Raw genomic sequence first — 23684 nt, 5'->3', positions numbered from 1 at the left:
GCAAGGGGCCTGGAGAGCTCGGAAAATGAAGCGACATGGTGTATATTCAAGTAGATTCATATAACGCGATCTTCAAGCAAGAAACGGCACATTTGTCGGAATCAGAATTTTTCCTTGCAATGTGCAAAGTCGACATACTGCAAACGTCAGATACAACGAACGCAATCCGCTTGAGCGTCAGGCTTTTTTACAAGACTGCACGACAGTACTACATTTCAAGTTGTTAGGGGCCGTGGTAGTTGAGGCACGGTGTTTAAACGCAAAATGTCTAGAGGGTAACGAATTGATTTTAATAAAGTGCTAATAGATTGTACTGTTTAATAACCGTTGATATATTCCGGTGTTGTAGAACAGGCTCGTGTTAAATCAGGGTTTAAAATTTTTAAAAAGAAAATTTTGTTGATCATAAACGGGTTCAATAAAAATAGTTTTTCTTCCATCTCCACCAGCGGATTGTATTAGCCTAAAGAGGCTGCTACTACATCTACTTCCTGCAGAGTCATCGAAGCAGCGTTCACTTCATTTTCAAATATTGCATTTTCGCCTGAACTTGGGGCTACCTCAGGTTCATTATCATGATACATAGTTCTTTTATAATGAAGTCAACCGATTCTTTTGCGGAGCTTAAGATTCTGTTAGATTACATCTATTTCCAAGCTATTAAAATATTATTTTCACATATTTTCGTAAGGCAATCTAAATTGAAGTATGAAAACGCTTTTATTTTCATTGCTTCGGAAATTTTCTTCACTGTCCGAGTTTATCGCAATTGAGAGTTATGCTATACGTATTTGTGTTATAGTTAAAAGGGAAGAGGAAACACACGCCTCCGCGGAGCCGTCGCTTCCTGCGATAACGGAAGTTTCCTGGGAGCGTCTAGCGTCGCAAGCGGCTGGAGTGACAGCAGTGTTGGCGGCAGGCAGAGAGGACCAGGGGACGTCAGCCGTGCACCGGGGTACTGAGACTGCTGGTCGCAGCGAGTGCTGGCACTGGACATGACACCCTCGCAGGAAGGGAATCAGGTAGTAGTTCGGTGAGCGACTTTTTTTCATGCCATCCATTGCAGTGGGCTGTTGAGTCGTCTTCATGAGCCAATGCGGCTGGAGTCTGAGTTTAGTGCGCCGACTGACCTTCGTTATTTGTTCGCAACACCAGCGTTTATCAACATTTATTTAACTTTGCAGCAAAGCAGGCGTAAAATAAATGGATGGGTATTTCGAGTTCGATAAATCTGAATAGCAACTCCCACCGTTGAAAAACGAGACGAGACAGCGGCCATTTATGTTGCAATGTTTGTGCCCGAGTAGTTCCAATAGTTAACGACCGATCTTTTCCTTCCCGACCCTATCTGAAAGGGTTGTTAGAGGTTTATGATACGGGCGTCTCTTGCGGTTCTGCAACTACATAAAAGAGTTGTCAGCAAAAATGGCATATCATACAAAATGTCAGCACAGACGCGACACGAAAAGCAAATTTGCATGAACAATTGACGGCCCAGTATTTTAATCCAAGGGCGGACTGGATCGCCCGCACTTGTTATCATTTGATTCGAAAAAATGTTTAGCTTACATTGTTTAACGTACTGTGCATTTCGTAAGCAGTTTGTCGTTACTAATGGGTCTCAATCTCGAGTAGCAAATGTCACGTCTGGGGTACCTCAGGGGTTCGGTCTTAGGTCCACTATTATTTTTACTCTACATCAATGACGTAAGTAATGGCATCGAATGTCAAACGCGATTATTCGCTGATGAATGTGTACTGTACAACGAAATAAAAGTTGCGAGTGACGTTCATGCTCTCCAACACGACCTAGACAGAATCATCGAATCGTGTGTAAAATGGCAGTTGAGACTAAATTTAAATAAAACTGTCTGTATGAAATTTACCAGAAGGAAAAATCCTCGCGTGAGCAGCTGTAATCTACATGGTATAAGGTTAAATCAAGTTTCTGAATATAAATACTTAGATGTTTACTATACATCTTGACTAAAGTTGCAGAGACAGGTTGATTACGTTTCATCCAGAGCTGTGAAAGCTTTGGGCCTTCTGCGTAGAAATGCCAGGTCTTTTCCACTATCTACAAAATAATTATTGTATAAGACCAATGTTAGGTCAATCCTTGAATATGCCGGCACAATTGGGGATCCTTTAGCGGTGAGAGATAAAAACAAATAGAAAGGGTTCAGAACTTAGCTGCTCGGTGTGTCTCAAGGATTTACAGAAAAGATATCTCTGCCGACACTTTGAAAGAAAGACTTCAATGGGAGCATAAGGAAATCCGTCGACGTAAGATGCGACTCAAGTTTTTTCACGCGATTTATCATTGTTCTGTTGGCATTGAAAGAGCGAAGTATATGCTGGCACCTCATTGTATATCTGACCGCGTAGACCACAGTTCCAAAGGACCAGAGATTGCCTCAAAAACTCTTACATTTCGATTGTCTTTTTTTTTTCAGAACAATAAGCGATTGGAACAAATTGTCTTCAGACACTGCTTGTATTATGTCTAATGATGTTTCCTTTTCTACCTTATAATAACCATATCAGTTTCGTGGTTCTGTGAAATTTTTATCTGTTTTTGTTTTTCTTTGTTTTGATGCAATTTGGACTTGTTTCGGTGGCTGACACTGCTTATGTTATGTTTGTTTCATGTATACATCCCCCACTGTAATGCCGCTTGGCGCCGTGGGTAAATAAATAAATAAACTCTGCATCTTATCCATTAAGGTAGTATGATGCAGTAGCATAACTAAATTGTTCGCGAGCACCACATGCTGTACATTATGCTTAAGTTCATTTCCTCATCCAAACAGGAGGCGAGTGGCAGGGTCACATCGATATGACACCGACAACACCCACCAGTGGGCTACTGAACAAGAAAGGTGAGCTTTTGAGTTTTCGGCAACGCTTTCCTTCACTGGCCGGCAGTTGACTCTAGCCGCTTTAAGAGAGAAAAATCAACAAATCAAAAGGAAGAAACACGTATCTGTAAGAAGGCTTCTGCAGCAGAGTGAAAAAAATTAGAAGTCCTGACGTGATGCCCCGGTTTCACTTGTGGGCAGAGGTCTTCTTCCATTTCGGTTTAAAGTTGATAAATGCCGCGAACGCTTTATCTACATGCCCGTCGGAACTAACCGATGAAGACAATGCTTGAAAACCAGGCCACCCTGCTGGCTCTGCATGGTTGATACAGAGATGAGTAAGGTGGTGCCTTATGATTACCCTGGCACTAAAGCACGTCTAAGCTTGTTACCACGAGTCAGTGCGACGTTTACGGTACATTACTAGTGCACTCGCACTAAGAGTGGCCATTCCCCGCATTTAGCCGTTGTGTGTTTGTTTGGTTTTGGTTTTGGTTTATGTGGTTTAACATTCCGAAGTGACTCAGGTTATGAGAGGCGCCATAGTGAAATGCTCCGGAAATTTGGACCACCTGGGGTTCATTGACGTGCGCTGACATCGCACAGCACACGGGAGTCTAGAATTTCACCTGCATCGAAATTCGACCTCCATGTGTCTTCTCAAGCCGGTTTGTGGCCGGCTGCTCACCTGCCCACCAGATAATGGGTAACCTGCATATGTATGTATGTATGTATGTATGTATGTATGTATGTATGTATGTATATATGTATGTATGTATGTATGTATGTATGTATGTATGTATGTATGTATGTATGTATGTATGTATGTATGTATGTATGTATGTATGTATGTATGTATGTATGTATGTATGTATGTATGTATGTATGTAGCCGCCGCGGTGGCACAGTGGCTATCGTGCTCGGCTGCTGACCCGAAAGACGCGGGTTCGATCCCGGCCGCGGCGGTTGAATTTCTTTGGAGGAGAAATTCTAGAGGCCCGTGTACTGTGCGATGTCAGTGCACGTTAAAGAACCCCAGGTGGTCGAAATTTCCGGAGCCCTCCACTACGGCGTCTCTCATAGCCTTCGTCGCTTTGGGACGTTAAACCCCATTAACCAAACCAAACCTATGTATGTATGTATGTATGTATGTATGTATGTATGTATGTATGTATGTATGTATGTATGTATGTATGTATGTATGTATGTATGTATGTAAGTACGTACGTACGTACGTATGTATGTATGTATGTATGTATGTATGTATGTATGTATGTATCTATGTATGTATGTATGTATGTATGTATGCGTGTATGTATGTATGCGTGAGGGAAAAGTCCCCCAAGCAGATTCGAGCGTCCTCCCAGGTGGGGCCCCAGAGGATCAAGAAAACTGTCCGAGACGGCGACCGCGGCGGTGGCTCAGTGGTTATGGTGCTCGGCTGCTGACCCGAAAGACGCGGGTTCCATCCCGGCCGCGGCGGCTGGAATTTCTTTGGAGGAGAAATTCTAGAGGCCCGTGCAGTGTGCGATGTCAGCGCACGTTAAAGAACCCCAGGTAGTCGAAATTTCCGGAGCCCTTCACTACGGCGTCCCTCATAGCCTGAGTCGCTTTGGGACGTTAAACCCCATAAACTAACTAACTGTCCTAGACGGAGCACGTGAGCAGAGAGAACAAAAACTGGATCTAATTTAAAATCAGCCAGTCAGTATTAGGTACAGAACCGTGCGACCGATGGTCAGTGGGCGGTCCCGGCGGGTAATCCGCTGTCCGTCGCCACAGAGGCAGCGGGGACAAGCACCACTGCAGGCCTGATCTCGCAGCAGCCGGAAATCGGGCGCGGAGCTCTCGCAGGAGTGGCCTCGATGGTGCACTGAAAGGAGGAGTCGGCCGTCCAGGTCTGGACACCCAGGCACGGCAAGGGAGGCACATTTTCACGGCAGCAGGCCCCGAGCACGGGACGGCAGGCCCGAACTGTCTGCAGGGCCGGCAGGATTCCCGGGCGGGCAGCACCTGCCTGTGCCCAGCACGGCGCCCACGTCTCCAAGGCAGCAAGAGGCAGGCGGGAGAATGGAGACAGAAGACCGCTGGTTGCGCTGAACCGGGCGATGACGGCTTCCCCAGGCCTGGTTACCCGGGTTCACAGAAGCCGTTGAGCCGCTACCTCGCCTGTCCCTCGCTCGAGCCCGTCTCCTCACGCCAATCGCGCCACGCTCCGTGTCTCCCTTCTTTTTTCTCTTTTCCGAGCGAGTGTGAAGCCTCCACTAGTGCTGCAGGGGCGCTGGTGTCTTCGCAAATATCCCCCCTCCCCCCCTCTGAGAAGTTTCTTTCCAAAAAAACTTTTGCACAAAGCATCATTCGGAGCACTGCGCCACACCACACTGAACTTTCACACGCACAGCACTGATGACTGACTTTTGACAGTGTTTCCCGCGCACAGACCATAAATGCACTGGCGAAACCAAAGGGAGTTTACACACAGATTGGTAAGCTGACCAGTTAAAAGACCGTTACGACAGTTACAGAGTCTCACAGGGTCAGGACCGGCTTAAATAATCGGCACCAACGTTATCACAGACTTTGAAGTGTTCAACCCAAAAAAAATATTCCTGTAACATCAGACTTCATCGGAGCACGCGGCTATTTAAGTGTTTGCCTGCGTCAAGTACTGAAAGGGCTGAAGCAAATGGTAATGGATATTGCGGGGTGTTGATGGGCGCACTCGTCGTTAATTCCAAGCGACACTCAATTAAATTAATATGGCCCGGAACCTCCGAAAAAAATGTGGCCATACGTTATGTGGCCATAACCTTTCATAGCGTTTCAGCGTGTTTATGTGGAATAACTTCTTGCTGCAGCCGACATCAAGCCAGTAATCGACTTCATTGTCATTGCTTATGACCACAAAAGGTCCTTTCCAATGCACGATAAGCTTGTTTTGGGATGAGGGTAGAAGGATCAGCGCTCGATCACCAACCTTCAGTTTCCTACAAGAGGCACGACTATCGTAGTACATCTTTTGCGACCTCTGTTCCCTCATCAAATTTTGTTCTGCGAGCTGCAGCGTTCCTCCTAGACGCTCCTTAAAATCTAGCACATAGTGATGCATAGGTGTGACGGTGGCAGACAATTTTCCGGCCGTCCAGAGCTCTCTTAGAATGGTGACTGCTCCTCGGACTTGGCGACCTTATATAACCTCAAACAGAGAAAACCCCAGACTAGCTTGTCGTGCCTCTCTGTAGGCAAAGAGCAATGGAGCAATATAACGGTCTCATTCATGCCTTGGGGTGTTCTTGGCACAACTTTCGTAGCGTACTCTTCAAGGCCCCATTAAACCGCTCCACCACCCCATTGCACATGGGATGGTATGGTGTCGCACTTAAGTGTTTCATAGCTAGCCCATCATTCGCTTCCCGCATAAGTGTAGACGTGAAACACGAAGCCCGATCACAACGAACCGCCAGCGGGAGCCCAGTACGGGGAACATTTCGAGAAGGCCTTCCGCCACAGTGGCTGAGTCGACGGCAGGTAGTGCTACTGCATCGGGAAACCTGGTGGCAAAATGCACCAACGTAAGGATGTACCGACACCCTCTAGATGAGGTGGGAGTTAAAGGCCCAATGATGTCTACAGCCACCCGCTCAAAAGGGGTTGAAATAATAGGCATACATCCTAGAGGAGCGTTGCTCAGCTTTCCTTTCGGGAACGTCCTTTGGCATGCATTACAAGACCTCACAAATCTCTTGATGTCGGCTTGTACCCCTTGCCAGTACAAGTGACCTAGTACTCTTGCTGTAGTTTTCTTTACACCCTCATGGCCAGCAAGAGCACTCTTATGCACCTGCACAAGGACCTAAGGGCGCAAGTTCCTCGGAACAACCGCTTGTTAAATCATTTTGCCAGGGCATACTAGATATGTCCCGAACAACACGCTGTCAACCAGATGGAAGGTGTGGGTGGTCTGTGCTTTCCCAGAAAAGGTTGTCCCCAGTTCTTTCCGACACACGTCTAAGCTAGTGTCCTTCTCTTGTTGCTTGCGGAACGCCGGTCTAGACACGCCAAGCGCGGTATGAGAGGGATTCAAGGTAGGCTCCAAGGCTTTCGCCGCCACTGCTGTGCAAGCAGCATTGGTCTGCCTAGCCGGGGCAGAAGTGGTTCCCTGGTCCGCTAAGAATGTTGAACCATCAGCTGAATCATCCGAAAATGGAACACGTGCGCCCGGGACATTGCCAATCAGTACGTCATATAAAGGCGTCGGTAGGCACCTTGTAATGGCGTTGCCTGTAAAGTACGATGGTGTGAGGATCACCTCCGCCTCAGGAGCTTCTACAGCGGAACCATCTGCCCGTAGCAAAGTCGCCCTTTTGCCAGTGTACGCTGCATCGGACACGAGGGCCTGGCGCACCCCGATGCTGTTACTTCCAGTGTCACGCAGCACTGAAACTCTTTGTCCAAACACTTCCCCGTGCTCCACCGGCATACTGGCAATCGGCGGAGTGGGTCTGCAAACGGAATCTTCCGCTCGGACATCTAAACGCTCACTTTCTGGCTCTTCAGGGCAACAACCACAGGGTGGCATGAAACATGCGGATGTCTCCCGGTCACTTGAACCTTTGCGCCGGCATGACTATGTCGTGTCCAGACTTGCGGCAGTATCTGCAGTATGGGGCCTTTGGCTTCGTACGGCGATCTGAAGACCTGTGTCCGACCTTCAGGCAGATGAAGCATGGAATTTGCTACTTGGGATTAGGAGCAGTGTCCGTAGGTTTCGCTGAAATCTGCTCGCTCCGGTCCTTTAAAAGCTGCATGGTTTTTCTGTCACTGAGCCTCCAGAAAATGGTCGGTGGCCTCAGCAGTCTTCTACCGTTTTGCAATACCGTTCTCGCAAGAGCAATTCTATTCGATTGAGGCAGTTGTTAACAAAATGCTCGTCAACAGTTATAACGCGCACCACCTCAAAGGTGCGGCCTTCATCTCAGCGGTAAAAAAAAAACTGAACAGCCTCGTGGCGTACTGGAAGGCTGTTTCGCCATCTTGGGGCTTGCTTTGCCGAAATCTCTCCGTATAACCCTCCGCTGTAAAACGAAATCTCCGTAGCAATGCCAGTTTCGCTTTCTCATAATCCATTGAGTCCCCTGGAGATTGTCGACAAAAGACTCTAAGAGCTCGCCCAAAATATTTGCCAGTTATCACAGCAGTGGTTCCCACTAGTGGTTAATCGCAGCTCGTGAAATTTTGCTTTTTGGATTTTTGCGCAGGGAGCTGACCAAAAAGATAAGCGAAATCCTGAAAAGAAATCTCATCTATGGCGACGAAGATCTGCGCAAAACCATGGCGGTGCTGAAAGCATTAGGCGTGAAGGCTACACAGCACTTTTCACATCTCACAGTTGAAGACCTCCTTGGTAAAGGGATTTCGATCGTTACGGCACGAATCCTTATGAAAGAATTCGGTAAGTGTATCGAATAGCCTTAACAGTTTTCTTTGATGGATACTTAATTGTTGAGACTAATTCTGTAGCAAGCAGGAGTGAGCAAACATGCTGGAGTTTCAAAATTAATATTGCCCTGCAGAAGTAGCGCACATGTTTTGAATTATACAGGTGCTAACGTACTTTTGTACATGCTAGAGCCTGTGGCTTATCTGTACATGCCAAATCAAAGGTTTTACTCTCCCAACACGCCAACAGGGGCCGAATTCGGGTGCAGAAATTTATTTTCATATCACGCGTATGTATCGATCAAGCCGGCCAAATGGCCATGTACTGGCTCATGCCAGTACATGACAACTGCTGGCGATTACAGCCCAGAAACGCGTACGAGGAGATGTATACGAAGGGTATGTGATCTTAACTTTCTATGGTACCTCATCTTATCGCTCAGAAAACGGGCCGAAACAGCGCGTTCCAAGGAACTTGTGGGAAGCATTATGAAACGCCAACGCCCTCTGTGAATTTCAGACTAGCATGCGGTGCGCCGGATGAGGAGGGGGGGGGGGGGGGGGGGGCTAACCACCAAAGAGTCGGTGTCGAAAGTGTAGGTACCAACAACTTAAAAAGAACAATATTTGCACATTCAATACTGATTACTCATATCATAACTTGGCAAAGGAAGAACAAGTTTTAATTTTTTATAAATAGTGGCCCACTTAGCGCATAACATCCCAAAATAATTTTCAACTCGAGTCTAGAAAGAACCAAGAAGGTCGCCTTATAATCGAAAACATTTTGTCCGCTATCCTGTTGCAGGTATCTGTACAGCAATCGGGAGGGCATATGTCGCCATAACTGCGAGGGTAGCCGACATTTGGAAATTATAGTTTTCTTTCGGGCTGCTTAATAACCCTCCAGTGAAATAAAGTAGAAAATATTTGCCCTTGTGGGAAATTCAGAACATCCGCGATGGCACACTGGGAGAACACTGTGCATGTACACGTATGACCAGCTTTGAATTCTAGCTACTTCGTGGAGCCGGGCCCGCCCATTCATTTTGAAGTCTTGCAATCGAATCCCCTTTGCTTCATTCTTTTATTTAACCTTGTCTTTAAATTGCAAGCTTTTTTTCCCGTGAGCGTATTGCAATGAAGCACTTCCATCTGATGGGAGCTTTTAAGCCACATATACCTGACTGGTGATTCCGGCTAGTACACGCCATCACGGCTGCATGATTTCTATCTGTTGTAGAGCACATGACAGCTAGATTTAGGCCCACATGGCCATTAGATGGTAGAACCTAGCAGCGTTGTCGTAAACGTCACAATTTCATTGTTTGTTAGCTTTTTTGCACATCATGGCCTTTTTCACAGTCGTTTCCAGTAATAAGAGGAGAAAAATTGGCTTTTCGGTGTTCTTTTCTTTTCTGACAGGAGATTCCGGCAAGTCGAACTGGGAACGGTGAGCCATTCACACTATTTTTCGAAGACATGCCCTGCATTCTCCGCCTGATACGTGTTCAATCCAAGGGCCCCTCCAATACTGTGTGAAATAAGTCGTATGCCCGCAAATTAGGATTTTTGAATGTTTGCCACCAGCGACGGGTTTCAGCAAAATATCCTGAACGACGTATGACGGGAACATTGAACCGTTTAAAAGTTAACATTTAACAGGCGATGAAACTGCAACCATCCTCGGCTGAGTCAGTTCTTAAAGAATAGAAGGAAGGTCAGGCAAGAGGCGGTCTCAAGTGTTGCTTGTTCTTTGTATACCGATGTCAATCACAAATATCTTATGTGTGAGCCACCGGTTTCTGCGATTCTGAGATGATTTCCAGAGACGCTCATATTGAATTCGCTTTTAGTGACTTGCTAACTGGGACAAGCACAGACCGACCACTCTGGCTTAGGAGCTGTGGAGGTTCACTGGTGAGCATGAGGCCGCGGAGAGTGTCTTCACTCAAGGCGGCCGCGTGACGGTGGACCAGATATGCAAGAGCGGCAGTGCACATAGATTTCCGTGCATCTTAAGTACTCGTATAAACGTTCTAAGATAGGACAACAGAAGACTTAACAACACCCCATGCCCAAGCAACACAAGTAATCGTACCAATATTGGAAATGCATGGGCAAAAGCCGGCCCTACAAAAGACCACAGTGAAACCATCCATTCGCAATACTGGGCCGATTTGACCCAATATTGAAAATGTATTGGCAAAACCGATCCTACAAAGGAACGCAGTGAAACCACCCAATTCCAATTTCGGACCATTTACTTCTGCTGGTTGGGTGATTGTGCCTCTTTCTTTCATCCTGTATTGTAGCCGGTTTTCGAGTCCATCATTCCTTATTATCTAGACTACATCTACACCCTACTAATTAAAGAAGTATGCTATTATATGCTGTGGTGTAATGCGGTAAGGTCTGAAGCATGTAGGAACTGTGGGCAGATGTCCCGTAGTTTGACACTTGGGAAAAGTTCCACGCGAATAATGTGAGCGGCTCAAATGACATGTCGGCGCCAATGCTAGGAATGTTTCTTTAATGACGTTATTTAGGTATAATTATTCCTAGAAGTTCAAAAAATTGTTATCTGATCGGTAATTCCGAGCCTCGGCCTGGATTTTAGAATCATGTTTGCGCCTTTCAAGATAGGGCATGGAAGTTCATTATCTGTGCTGCACCAAACACCATCATGTTCTGTTCTTGCCTAGTGATTCTGGATACTATTCCGAGGTCGGTGATAAGTGATCTCCATTTCTATCTGCGAAGAATGTATTCAATTATAGCACAAACACTTGTATTTCATTTACGCAGGCCCGGTTTTATCTCTTTCTTGAATATTGCCTTTTTTGTGAACTTTTGTGATAGGGATTTACAACTAGTCCCGGGTACGGGTCCGAGCACTCTATACTAGTCGTTTTTATAAATGCGATAACTCACTTTTAGTTGCATTGAATGAAGAAACCGTTTGGTGAATCAGAATCACCTGGGTAGCAATAACTTGGCAATCACTTCAGTAACTAAGATGACGTATTGATCTACTTTGTGAAGTTCATGCTAGTAAACTTTAGTGTCCAAAAGAGACGCGGTAAATCCAAGGATCGCACAGCTGTGTTTTCACTCATTAGTGATGATTTGTTGATAAAACGTGCCTTTTCACGTAATTTCACAGCTTTTACGCTGCTAAGGCATTTGGCAATCTTGTTCAGAGTACAAGACAGTGAACAACTAAAACATCACGCTATGGATATACTATTGTTTGTTTACTGAAATGCAGAATGATTCATGGACTTGCTTTCGAAAGAAAGGTCTTTGTGATGAACAGAAGTGAAGGCGGTCCAGCAGTATATTTGGCTTAGCATTATAGGATGATGCAGACCGAATGTGCTACATTTTTGAGCCTTAACTGCTAGAGACAATTTTAGTTGATACAATTTGGGAATTCTCTTGCATGATTTTGGCGAAACATAACTCGCCGGGCTTACACTTGCGCAGGCAGGAGACCTAGTGCAATTAAAAAAACCATCGGTACATACGAATTACTCACTAATTTGTGAAATCTAGTAAACTCCCAACGATAAAAAATGTCAGGAAGCTGCCAGTTACGGCCTGTGAGGAAAAGGAAATAATGGGCGTAATGTAATGCTGTAATGCCGCTTGGCGCCGTGGGTAAATAAATAAATAAACTCTGCATCTTATCCATTTAGGTAGTATGATGCGGTAGCATAACTAAATTGTTCGGGGGCACCACATGCTGTACATTATGCTTAAGTTCATTTCCTCATCCAAACAGGAGGCGAGTGGCAGGGTCACATCGATATGACACCGACAACACCCACCAGTGGGCTACTGAACAAGAAAGGTGAGCTTTTGAGTTTTCGGCAACGCTTTCCTTCACTGGCCGGCAGTTGACTCTATCCGCTTTAAGAGAGAAAAATCAACAAATCAAAAGGAAGAAACACGTATCTGTAAGAAGGCTTCTGCAGCAGAGTGAAAAAAATTAGAAGTCCTGACGTGATGCCCCGGTTTCACTTGTGGGCAGAGGTCTTCTTCCATTCCGGTTTAAAGTTGATAAATGTCGCGAACGCTTTATCTACATGCCCGTCGGAACTAACCGATGAAGACAATGCTTGAAAACCAGGCCACCCTGCTGGCTCTGCATGGCTGATGCAGAGATGAGTAAGGTGGTGCCTTATGATTACCCTGGCACTAAAGCACGTCTAAGCTTGTTACCACGAGTCAGTGCGACGTTTACGGTACATTACTAGTGCACTCGCACTAATAGTGGCCATTCCCCGCATTTAGCCGTTGTGTGTTTGTTTGGTTTTGGTTTTGGTTTATGTGGTTTAACATTCCGAAGTGACTCAGGTTATGAGAGGCGCCATAGTGAAATGCTCCGGAAATTTGGACCACCTGGAGTTCATTGACGTGCGCTGACATCGCACAGCACACGGGAGTCTAGAATTTCACCTGCATCGAAATTCGACCTCCATGTGTCTTCTCAAGCCGGTTTGTGGCCGGCTGCTCACCTGCCCACCTGATAATGGGTAACCTGCATATGTATGTATGTATGTATGTATGTATGTATGTATGTATGTATGTATGTATGTATGTATGTATGTATGTGTGTGTGTATGTATGTATGTATGTATGTATGTATGTATGTATGTATGTATGTATGTATGTATGTATGTATGTATGTATGTATGTATGTATGTATGTATGTATGTATGTATGTATGTATGTATGTATGTATGTATGTATGTATGTATGTATGTATGTATGTATGTATGTATGTATGTATGTATGTATGTATGTATGTATGTATGTATGTATGTATATATGTATGTATGTATGTATGTATGTATGTATGTATGTATGTATGTATGTATATGTGTGTGTATGTATGTATGTGTGAGGGAAAAGTCCCCCAAGCAGATTCGAGCGTCCTCCCAGGTGGGGCCCCAGAGGATCAATAAAACTGTCCTAGACGGCGGCCGCGGCGGTGGCTCAGTGGTTATGGTGCTCGGCTGCTGACCCGAAAGACGCGAGTTCGATCCCGGCCGCGGCGGCTGGAATTTCTTTGGAGGAGAAATTCTAGAGGCCCGTGTACTGTGCGATGTCAGTGCACGTTAAAGAACCCCAGGCGGTCGAAATTTCCGGAGCCCTTCACTACGGCGTCCCTCATAGCCTGAGTCGCTTTGGGACGTTAAACCCCATAAACTAACTAACTGTCCTAGACGGAGCACGTGAGCAGAGAGAACAAAAACTGGATCTAATTTAAAATCAGCCAGTCAGTATTAGGTACAGAACCGTGCGACCGATGGTCAGTGGGCGGTCCCGGCGGGTAATCCGCTGTCCGTCGCCACAGAGGCAGCGGGGACAAGCACCACTGCAGGCCTGATCTCGCAGCAGCCGGAAATCGGGCGCGGAGCTCTCGCAGGAGTGGCCTCGATGGTGCACTGAAAGGAGGAGTCGGCCGTCCAGGTCTGGACACCCAGGCACGGCAAGGGAGGCACATTTTCACGGCAGCAGGCCCCGAGCACGGGACGGCAGGCCCGAACTGTCTGCAGGGCCGGCAGGATTCCCGGGCGGGCAGCACCTGCCTGTGCCCAGCACGGCGCCCACGTCTCCAAGGCAGCAAGAGGCAGGCGGGAGAATGGAGACAGAAGACCGCTGGTTGCGCTGAACCGGGCGATGACGGCTTCCCCAGGCCTGGTTACCCGGGTTCACAGAAGCCGTTGAGCCGCTACCTCGCCTGTCCCTCGCTCGAGCCCGTCTCCTCACGCCAATCGCGCCACGCTCCGTGTCTCCCTTCTTTTTTCTCTTTTCCGAGCGAGTGTGAAGCCTCCACTAGTGCTGCAGGGGCGCTGGTGTCTTCGCATATATCCCCCCCTCCCCCCCCTCAGAGAAGTTTCTTTCCAAAAAAGCTTTTGCACAAAGCATCATTCGGAGCACTGCACCACACCACACTGAACTTTCACGCGCACAGCACTGATGACTTACTGTTGACAGTGTTTTCCGCGCACAGAACATAAATGCACTGGCGAAACCAAAGGGAGTTTACACACAGATTGGTAAGCTGGCCAGTTAAAAGACCGTTACGACAGTTACAGAGTCTCACAGGGTCAGGACCGGCTTAAATAATCGGCACCAACGTTATCACAGACTTTGAAGTGTTCAACCCAAAAAAAATATTCCTGTAACATCAGACTTCATCGGAGCACGCGGCTATTTAAGTGTTTGCCTGCGTCAAGTACTGAAAGGGCTGAAAGGGCTGAAGCAAATGGTAATGGATATTGCGGGGTGTTGATGGGCGCACTCGTCGTTAATTCCAAGCGACACTCAATTAAATTAATATGGCCCGGAACCTCTGAAAAAAATGTGGTCATACGTTATGTGGCCATAACCTTTCATAGCGTTTCAGCGTGTTTATGTGGAATAACTTCTTGCTGCAGCCGACATCAAGCCAGTAATCGACTTCATTGTCCTTGCCTATGACCACAAAAGGTCCTTTCCAATGCATGATAAGCTTGTTTTGGGATGAGGGTAGAAGGATATGCGCTCGATCACCAACCTTCAGTTTCCTACAAGAGGCACGACTATCGTAGTACATCTTTTGCGACCTCTGTTCCCTCATCAAATTTTGCTCTGCGAGCTGCAGCGTGCCTTCTAGACGCTCCTTAAAATCTAGCACATAGTGATGCATAGGTGTGACGGTGGCAGACAATTTTCCGGCCGTCCAGAGCTCTTTTAGAATGGTGACTGCTCCTCGGACTTGGCGACCTTATATAAGCTCAAACAGAGAAAACCCCAGACTAGCTTGTCGTGCCTCTCTGTAGGCAAAGAGCAATGGAGCAAGATAACGGTCTCATTCATGCCTTGGGGTGTTCTTGGCACAACTTTCGTAGCGTACTCTTCAAGGCCCCATTAAACCGCTCCACCACCCCATTGCACATGGGATGGTATGGTGTCGCACTTAAGTGTTTCATAGCTAGCCCATCATTCGCTTCCCGCATAAGTGTAGACGTGAAACACGAAGCCCGATCACAAAGAACCGCCAGCGGGAGCCCAGTACGGGGAACATTTCGTGCTACTGCATCGGGAAACCTGGTGGCAAAATGCACCAACGTAAGGATGTACCGACACCCTCTAGATGAGGTGGGAGTTAAAGGCCCAATGATGCCTACAGCCACCCGCTCAAAAGGGGTTGAAATAATAGGCATACATCCTACTGAAGCGTTGCTCAACTTTCCTTTCGGGAACGTCCTTTGGCATGCATCACAAGACCTCACAAATCTCTTGATGTCGGCTTGTACCCCTTGCCAGTAAAAGTAACCTAGTACTCTTGCTGTAGTTTTCTTTACACCCTCATGGCCAGCAAGAGCACTCTTATGCACCTGCACAAGGACCTAAGGGCGCAAGTTCCTCGGAACAACCGCTTGTTAAATCATTTTGCCAGGGCACACTAGATATGTCCCGAACAACACGCTGTCAACCAGATGGAAGGTGTGGGTGGTCTGTGCTTTCCCAGAAAAGGTTGTCCCCAGTTCTTTCCGACACACGTCTAAGCTAGTGTCCTCCTCTTGTTGCTTGCGGAACGCCAGTCTACACACGTCAAGCGCGGTCTGAGAGGGATTCAAGGCAGGCTCCAAGGTTTTCGCCGCCACAGCTGTGCAAGCAGCATTGGTCTGCCTAGCCGGGGCAGAAGTGGTCCCCTGGTCCGCTAAGTGTGTTGAACCATCAGCTGAATCATCCGAAAATAGAACACGTGCGCCCGGGACATTGCCAATCAGTACGTCATATAAAGGCTCGGTAGGCACCTTGTAATGGCGTTGCCTGTAAAGTACGAGGGTGTGAGGATCACCTCCACCTCAGGAGCTTCTACAGCGGAACCATCTGCCCGTAGCAAAGTCGCCCTTTTTCCAGTGTACGCTGCATCGGGCACGAGGGCCTGGCGCACCCCGATGCTGTTACTTCCAGTGTCACGCAGCACTGAAACTCTTTGTCCAAACACTTCCCCGTGCTCCACCGGCATACTGGCAATCGGCGGAGTGGGTCTGCAAACGGAATCTTCCGCTCGGACATCTAAACGCTCACTTTCTGGCTCTTCAGGGCAACAACCACAGGGTGACATGAAACATGCGGATGTCTCCCGGTCACTTGAACCTTTGCGCCGGCATGACTATGTCGTGTCCAGACTTGCGGCAGTATCTGCAGTATGGGGCCTTTGGCTTCGTACGGCGATCTGAAGACCTGTGTCCGACCTTCAGGCAGATAAAGCATGGAATTTGCTACTTGGGATTAGGAGCAGTGTCCGTAGGTTTCGCTGAAATCTGCTCGCTCCGGTCCTTTAAAAGCTGCATGGTTTTTCTGTCACTGAGCCTCCAGAAAATGGTCGGTGGCCTCAGCGATCTTCTACCGTTTTGCAATACCGTTCTCGCAAGAACAATTCTATTCGATTGTGGCAGTTGTTAACAAAATGCTCGTCAACAGTTATAACGCGCACCACCTCAAAGGTACGGCCTTCTGACCGCATTTCATCCCAGCGGTAAAAAAAAACTGAACAGCCTCGTGGCGTACTGGAAGGCTGTTTCGCCATCTTGAGGCTTGCTTTGCCGAAATCTCTCCCTATAACCCTCCGCTGTAAAACGAAATCTCCGTAGCAATGCCAGTTTCTCTTTCTCATAATCCATCGAGTCCCCTGGAGATTGTCGACAAAAGACTCTAAGAGCTCGCCCAAAATGTTTGCCAGTTATCACAGCAGTGGTTCCCACTAGTGGTTAATCGCAGCTCGTGAAATTGTGCTTTTTGTATTTTTGCGCAGGGAGCTGGCCAAAAAGATAAGCAAAATCCTGAAAAGAAATCTCATCTATGGCGACGAAGATCTGCGCAAAACCATGGCGGTGCTGAAAGCATTAGGCGTGAAGGCTACACAGCACTTTTCACATGTCACAGTTGAAGACCTCCTTGGTAAAGGGATGCCGGTCGTTACGGCACGAATCCTTATGAAAGAATTCGGTAAGTGTATCGAATAGCCTTAACAGTTTTCTTTGATGGATACTTAATTGTTGAGACTAATTCTGTAGCAAGCAAGAGTGAGCAAACATGCATGGAGTTTCAAAATTAATATTGCCCTGCAGAAGTAGCGCACATGTTTTGAATTATACAGGTGCTAACGTACTTTTGTGCATGCTAGAGCCTGTGGCTTATCTGTACATGCCAAATCAAAGGTTTTACTCTCCCAACACGCCAACAGGGGCCGAATTCGGGTGCAGAAATTTATTTTCATATCACGCGTATGTATCGATCAAGCCGGCCAAATGGCCATGTACTGGCTCATGCCAGTACATGACAACTGCTGGCGATTACAGCACAGAAACGCGTACGAGGAGATGTATACGAAGGGTATGTGATCTTAACTTCCTATGGTACCTCATCTTTTCGCTCAGAAAACGGGCCGAAACAGCGCGTTCCAAGTATCTTGTGGGAAGCATTATGAAACGCCAACGCCCTCTATGAATTTCAGACTAGCATGCGGTGCGCCGGATGGGGGGGGGGGGGGGGGGGTGCGCTGAAAACCACCAGAGTCGGTGTCGAAAGTGTAGGTCCCAACAACTTAAAAAGAACAAAATTTGCACATTCAATAGTGATTATTCATAACTTGGCGGAAGAAGAACAAGTTTTATTTTTTTATAAATAGTGGCCCACTTAGCGCATAACATCCCAAAATAATTTTCAACTCGAGTCTAGAAAGAACCAAGAAGGTCGCCTTATATATCGAAAACATTTTGTCCACTATCCTGTTGCAGCTGTTTGTACATCAATCGGGAGGGCATATGTCGCCTTAACTGCGAGGGTAGCCGACATTTGGAAATTATAGTTTTCTTTCGGGCTGCTTAATAATCCTTCAGTGAAATAAAGTAGAAAATATTTGCCCTTGTGGGAAATTCAGAACATCCGCGATGCTACAGCACACTGGGAGAACACTGTGCATGTACACGTGTGACCAGCTTTGAATTCTAGCTACTTCGTGGAGCCGGGCCCACCCATTCATTTTGAACTCTTGCAATCGAATTCCCTTTGCTTCCTTTTTTTTATTTAACCTTGTCTTTAAATTGCAAGCTTTTTTTCACGTGAGCGTATTGCAATGAAGCACTCCCATCTGATGGGAGATTTTAAGTCACATATACCTGACTGGTGATTCCGGCCAGTACACGGCATCACGGCTGCATGATTTCAATCTGTTGTAGAGCACATGACACCATAAATTTCAGATCGCATGGCCACTAGATGTTATAACCTAGAAGCATTGTCGGTAAACGTCACGATTTCATTATTTGTTAGCTCTTCTGCAGATCATGGTTTTTTTCACAGTCATTTCCTGTCATAAGTGTAGAAAAAATGACTTCCTGGCATTCTTTTCTTTTCTGACAGGAGATTCCGGCAAGTCGAACTGGGAACGGTAAGCCATTCACACTATTTTTCCAAGACATGCCCAGCATTCTCCGCCTGATACGCGTTCAGTTCAAAGGCCCCTCCAATAATGTGTGAAATAAGCCGGATGCCCAACAATCACGATTTTTGAAAGTGTGCCATCAGCGACGGATTACACCTGAACATCTTGAACCAAGCATGATGGGAACATTGAATCGTTTAACAGTTAACACTTAACAGGCAATGAAACTTCAAACACCCTCGGCTTAGTCAGTTTTTAAAGAGTAGGGGGAAGGTCATGCAAGCGACGGTCTCAAGTGTTGCTTGTCCTCAGATGATTTCCGAAGGAGCTCAGAGCTCATATTGAATTCGCTGTTAGTGGGCTGCTAACTGGGACAAGCACAGACCGTCCAATCTGGCTTAGGAGCTGTGGAGGTTCACTGCTAAGCATGAGACCGCGGAGAGTGTCTTGACTCGAGGCGGCCGCGTGACGGTGGGCCATGTATGCAAGAGCAGCAGGGTACATACATTTCCGCGCATCTTAAAAACTTTATGGGCTGGTATAACCATTCTAAGATAGGGCAACAGAAGACTGAACAACACCGCATGCCCACGCAGCGCAGGTAAACGACCCAGTATTGGAAATGTATTGGGAAATGCCGATCCTGCAAAAGACCACAGTGAAGCCATACATTCACAATACGGGGCCGATTTGACCCAATATTGAAAATGTATTGGCAACGGCCAATTCTACAAAGGAACGCAGTGAAACAATCCATTTCCAATATTGGGTGGATTACTTGTGCTGGTTGGGTGGTTGTGTCTCTTTTCATTCATCCTGCGTTTTAGCGGGTTTTCCAGTCTATCACGCCTTCTTATCTAAGCTACGTCTGCACCCTACAAATTAAAGTATGGTATTATATGGGGTGGTGTAATGCGGTACGGTCTGGAAGAGTATAGAAAGTGTGGAATGATGTGCCATAATTTGAAACATGGGAAAAGATCCACACGAATAATGTGAGCGGCTGAAACGAGATTTCGGCGCTAATGCTAGGAATAAGTTTTTTTAATGAGATTATTTAGATTTATTTTGCAAAAACGTTTTAAAAAATTAAAAAAATGCCGAGCCTTGCCCTCGATATTAGGATCACGTTTGCGCCCTTCAAGCTAGGACATGCAGGTTCATTATCTGTGCTGCACTGAACATAATTATGTTCTGCTTTTTCCTACTGAATCTGGATACTATTCTGAGGTCGGTGATGCATGATCTCCATTTCTATCCGTGAAGAATATATTCATTTGTAGCAAAGTAACTTGTATTGCAATTACACAGGCCCGGTTTTATCTCTTTCTTGAACATTACCTTTGTTTGTGAAGTTTTATGTTTTAGATTCAGAACTAGCCCTGTGTACGGCTCCGAGCACTCTTTGTTAGTTGTTGTTTTTGTGAAGGCAATAACTCACTTTTAATTACATTCAAAGGAGAAGCCATCTGGTAAATCACATAAGACTGGGAAGCAGTAACTTAGCAAGCTCTTTAGTAACTAAGATTGCCCATTGAGCTAGTTTGTGTAGTTCATGCTCGTTTAGTTTAGCGTCCAAAAGAGACATCGTACATGGAAGCTTCGCGCAGGACCGTTTTCACGAAGTTTTGTTGATTATATGTTATTTCACGTAGTTTCACAGCATTTACGAGGCTAAGGAATGCGGCAATTTTGTTCAGAATACAAGAGAGTGAATAACTAAAACATCACGCAATGGATATACTATTGTTTGTTTCCTGACTTGCAGAATGTTTCAAGGACTCGCTTTCGAAAGAAAGGTCCAGCAGTGTATTTGGCTCCAGCACTAAGGGATCATGCAGACCGAATTTGCTACATTATTGAGTCGTAACAGCTAGAGACAATTTTATTTGATGCAATTCGGCAATTCTCTTGGGTGATTTTGGTGAAAGACAATTCGCCTGGCTTACACTTGCACAGACAGGGGACCTAGTGCGATTGAAAAAAAAAAGCCATCGTTACAAACGAACTACTCAGTCATTTGTGAAAACTAGTAAACTTTCAACGATAAAAAAGTAGATGAAGCAGCCAGTTACAGCCAGTGAGTAAAAGGAAATAATGGGCGTAGCGGAAAAAAAAACACGAATATGAATTCAGCCTAGGTTACACAACATTTTTTTTAATTGGCGGCATCCTAGCTTAAATCACTGGGACACTGAATAAATTCAAGTTGGCTTTATAAATATTTACCGACATTTAATAATAAAAACGCTACTTTACAAGAATGCGAAGTTTATTCTCAATAAAGCACGTGAAATGGAAGACAGGTATCACCGCCATCAGCCATTTTCAGGGCGAAACGGTCGTTACGTTGACGCTCACCTTTCTGGTAACCTTTCTCTGAGTCTATGGTACAACACCGTTAACATCCAGTGGTGATCATGAAGTCCTCGGTCTTGAGGCAACGAGTCTGAATCAAGGGGTGGAGGAAAGAATGTGTCCGTTTTAATTAAACTTTATAAGCAACGAACGCATTTCATGTATCTCGACATAGTCAGAAAGAATCGTACAATCGATGTTTACGAGGAACAAATTTTATCGGCAGTTTCCATCAATGTTTCTCAAAGGCACATATTAACTCGGGCTGGACGTTTGCTAACGATGATAACCGAAAACCACTTATTAGCAGAGTGAATGGGTGAATGCCAAGGGAAACGTTGTTAAAAATGCCGTCAGTTCAGCTAGAGTGTTGAAGTGAAAGAATATTTAGAAATGAAGTGAAAGAAAGAGTGTAGGGAAAGGGTAATTGGAAATTAAAACTAAACGAGAATGGTGATAATGGTCGTAACAATGGTGACAATGTTTCCTTTTATTTCAGGTTCCTCGGCAACGTCTCTGAATTTCTCGGGGGTCCATTATGCCAATTGGTCATGATTGCTGTCCCGGCTGGAATTAGATTTTTTTTAGCTTGGAAAGGGATGAGATAAATTTTTTTTAATCTCCTCCTTTCTGTGCTGTGTCTAGGAGAAAGTGGCTAACCTTCCCGCCACTCCATTTGGCACATGGCTGGTAACTGCAGGGGAGAACCCTGATGCCGTTATTGTCTGCAAATAGGGCAAATAAGGCCAGTGCATAAAACTGAAGGACAAAGAATAGTACTGCTTCAATTACCTGCAAATAAGTTAGGCTGCCTGGCTCCTACAGGACATCGTGCGAATGCATGCAGGGTACTTAATAAGTGACTGCATGAGCGCGTTTTGACTACTCTATCACGCCGAAGTTTCAAGCCCCTCGCAACTTTCATTCGTAATTTAGGTAGCCGCGTTAACACAGGTCTTTACACTCGTGATTCAAGAGATCGGTTGAGACTGGCCATCACAAGGATTTCGCTTCAGTTGCTATATTAATTGACGGCGGTGCAGAACGCGGTTTAGGGCTGCTGTTACCTTGAGTGTATTTTAATATACTATATTGTTAAATGATGCATTTCAGAAGGTTGTTGCCTGATGTGAAGACTTGCAGATGTCGGTAAACTTTGAAAGAATTTTTTGTGTGCGTTACTGACAAAAACAATAAGCTCAAGTTCAATTACTTGGCTAACAATATTTTTCTATATGAAGTAGCAATATATAAACACCTTGGCCTGTGGATAACAAACCTCAAATGCAATGGACACACTAATAGAGTTACCACTACTGACTGTAGTAAACTTTTTTCTCAGAAGTGCCTTAACACAGTCCGTATGCACCGTTCGCTTACTAGCGTATAGCACGATAATAGTGTACTAATTTACGCAGCTGTTTGGTTGGGATTATTTGGGAGAGAAAGACGGCTGGCTTGATTCCCATTAACTTCTCCCGCACCTCAGTCAGAGAAATTTTTAAGCGAGATAAATTGCCTGCGCTAACAGAGCGTAATAGAGTTGCACGGCTAAAATTTATGTATCAGTTTGTAACGGAACACTAGAATGCTAACATCTCTGATATAATTACATTTTCTTTTGGATATACAACGAGGCGGAGTCATCAACCAACAATTACACCATTACGCGTAGAAAACAATTGTCTTAATTATCCATTTTCTTGGGACCGTAATTTAACGTGAAAACTTAATATCGAAGTTGCTCAGCCTTCGTTGTGTTTTTTTTTCGGCTACTCTATGTCGATTTTGCTGCAAGCTCAAATGTGCCTGTTTCTTTTGCGCGACGTTTTATTGAATAACTATATTGTCTGTGTTGTGATTTAAGCCATGTACTTTGTTTTCGCTTTGTTTCCTGCCTGCGTTTATGTACCGATGTGTTCTAGTTCCTCAGTGCTAAAAATCCCTTCTTGTGTTGTAGTATCTGTAAATTACAAATAAAAAAATCTGTTGCCTTCATGAGCCGTCTCTCACAAGTCTTTACAAATCCCACGACTCCTCTCATGGCGGCGGCACTCAAGTTGGGACCACAAGAGAGAGAATTAGGCTGCAGAATACCTGCTGCCCGGTTTTTTGTCCCCGGACGTAAACCCCACTTTTTAGAGCATCAGCTCTCTTTAGCCCGTTCCTCAGTTCGAACCCGGCGGCATCGTCAAGTGTGCGCAGCGCGCCTTCCTCCGTTGGCTGGTGGCAAACTGGCGAGAGGGAGATTTAAGAACACAGGAGAAAGTGGGAAGATCTCGTAAGGGTGGGAGGCGATGGATGGTCGAGGGGCACTAAGGTCGCCTGTCGGAGTTTAGGGGTGGGGAGAATGGAGAGGGTGTACGGCGTTGTTTTACAGTGATTGCTGGATTGGATGTTGAGAACACAGCAGCATTGGTTTCTGCTCGGCGAACATGGCAGTGAGCTACGACGCGGGTGCGGCTATCTATGATAAAAATGCCTGAGAGACTGCGCGGAGAGGGCATAGTGCACAAGGCGAGGCGTTTTTCAGTGAATGCGCTTGAGCATTCTAGGGGAGGTAGGTCCTTAGA

The 23684-nt window shown here is 45.9% G+C and overlaps 1 protein-coding gene across 2 annotated transcripts in view; it reads left to right on the top strand.

Moving 5' to 3' along the window:
- The window catches only part of LOC149336010 (uncharacterized), a 76187-nt gene extending 53075 nt beyond the window's left edge, over window positions 1-23112 (top strand). For both annotated transcript variants that reach the window (XM_089552512.1, XM_089552513.1), the window contains 8 exons: window positions 803-1033; window positions 2814-2882; window positions 8120-8313; window positions 9726-9753; window positions 12088-12156; window positions 17122-17315; window positions 18732-18759; window positions 21611-23112. In XM_089552512.1, the coding sequence (XP_089408638.1) occupies window positions 996-1033; window positions 2814-2882; window positions 8120-8313; window positions 9726-9753; window positions 12088-12156; window positions 17122-17315; window positions 18732-18759; window positions 21611-21719 (729 nt within the window). In that variant the 5' untranslated portion in view covers window positions 803-995 and the 3' untranslated portion in view covers window positions 21720-23112. The remainder of the gene's footprint in view (window positions 1-802; window positions 1034-2813; window positions 2883-8119; window positions 8314-9725; window positions 9754-12087; window positions 12157-17121; window positions 17316-18731; window positions 18760-21610) is intronic.
- The last annotated feature ends 572 nt before the right edge of the window (window positions 23113-23684 follow it).

The sequence above is a fragment of the Amblyomma mixtum genome, chromosome 7, assembly GCF_055824585.1.
Source record: "Amblyomma mixtum isolate Tamu chromosome 7, ASM5582458v1, whole genome shotgun sequence".
In the NCBI taxonomy this organism is placed as follows: domain Eukaryota; kingdom Metazoa; phylum Arthropoda; class Arachnida; order Ixodida; family Ixodidae; genus Amblyomma; species Amblyomma mixtum.
The sequence above is the reverse complement of the archived record's forward strand: the minus strand, read 5'-3'. Positions and strand labels throughout refer to the sequence as shown.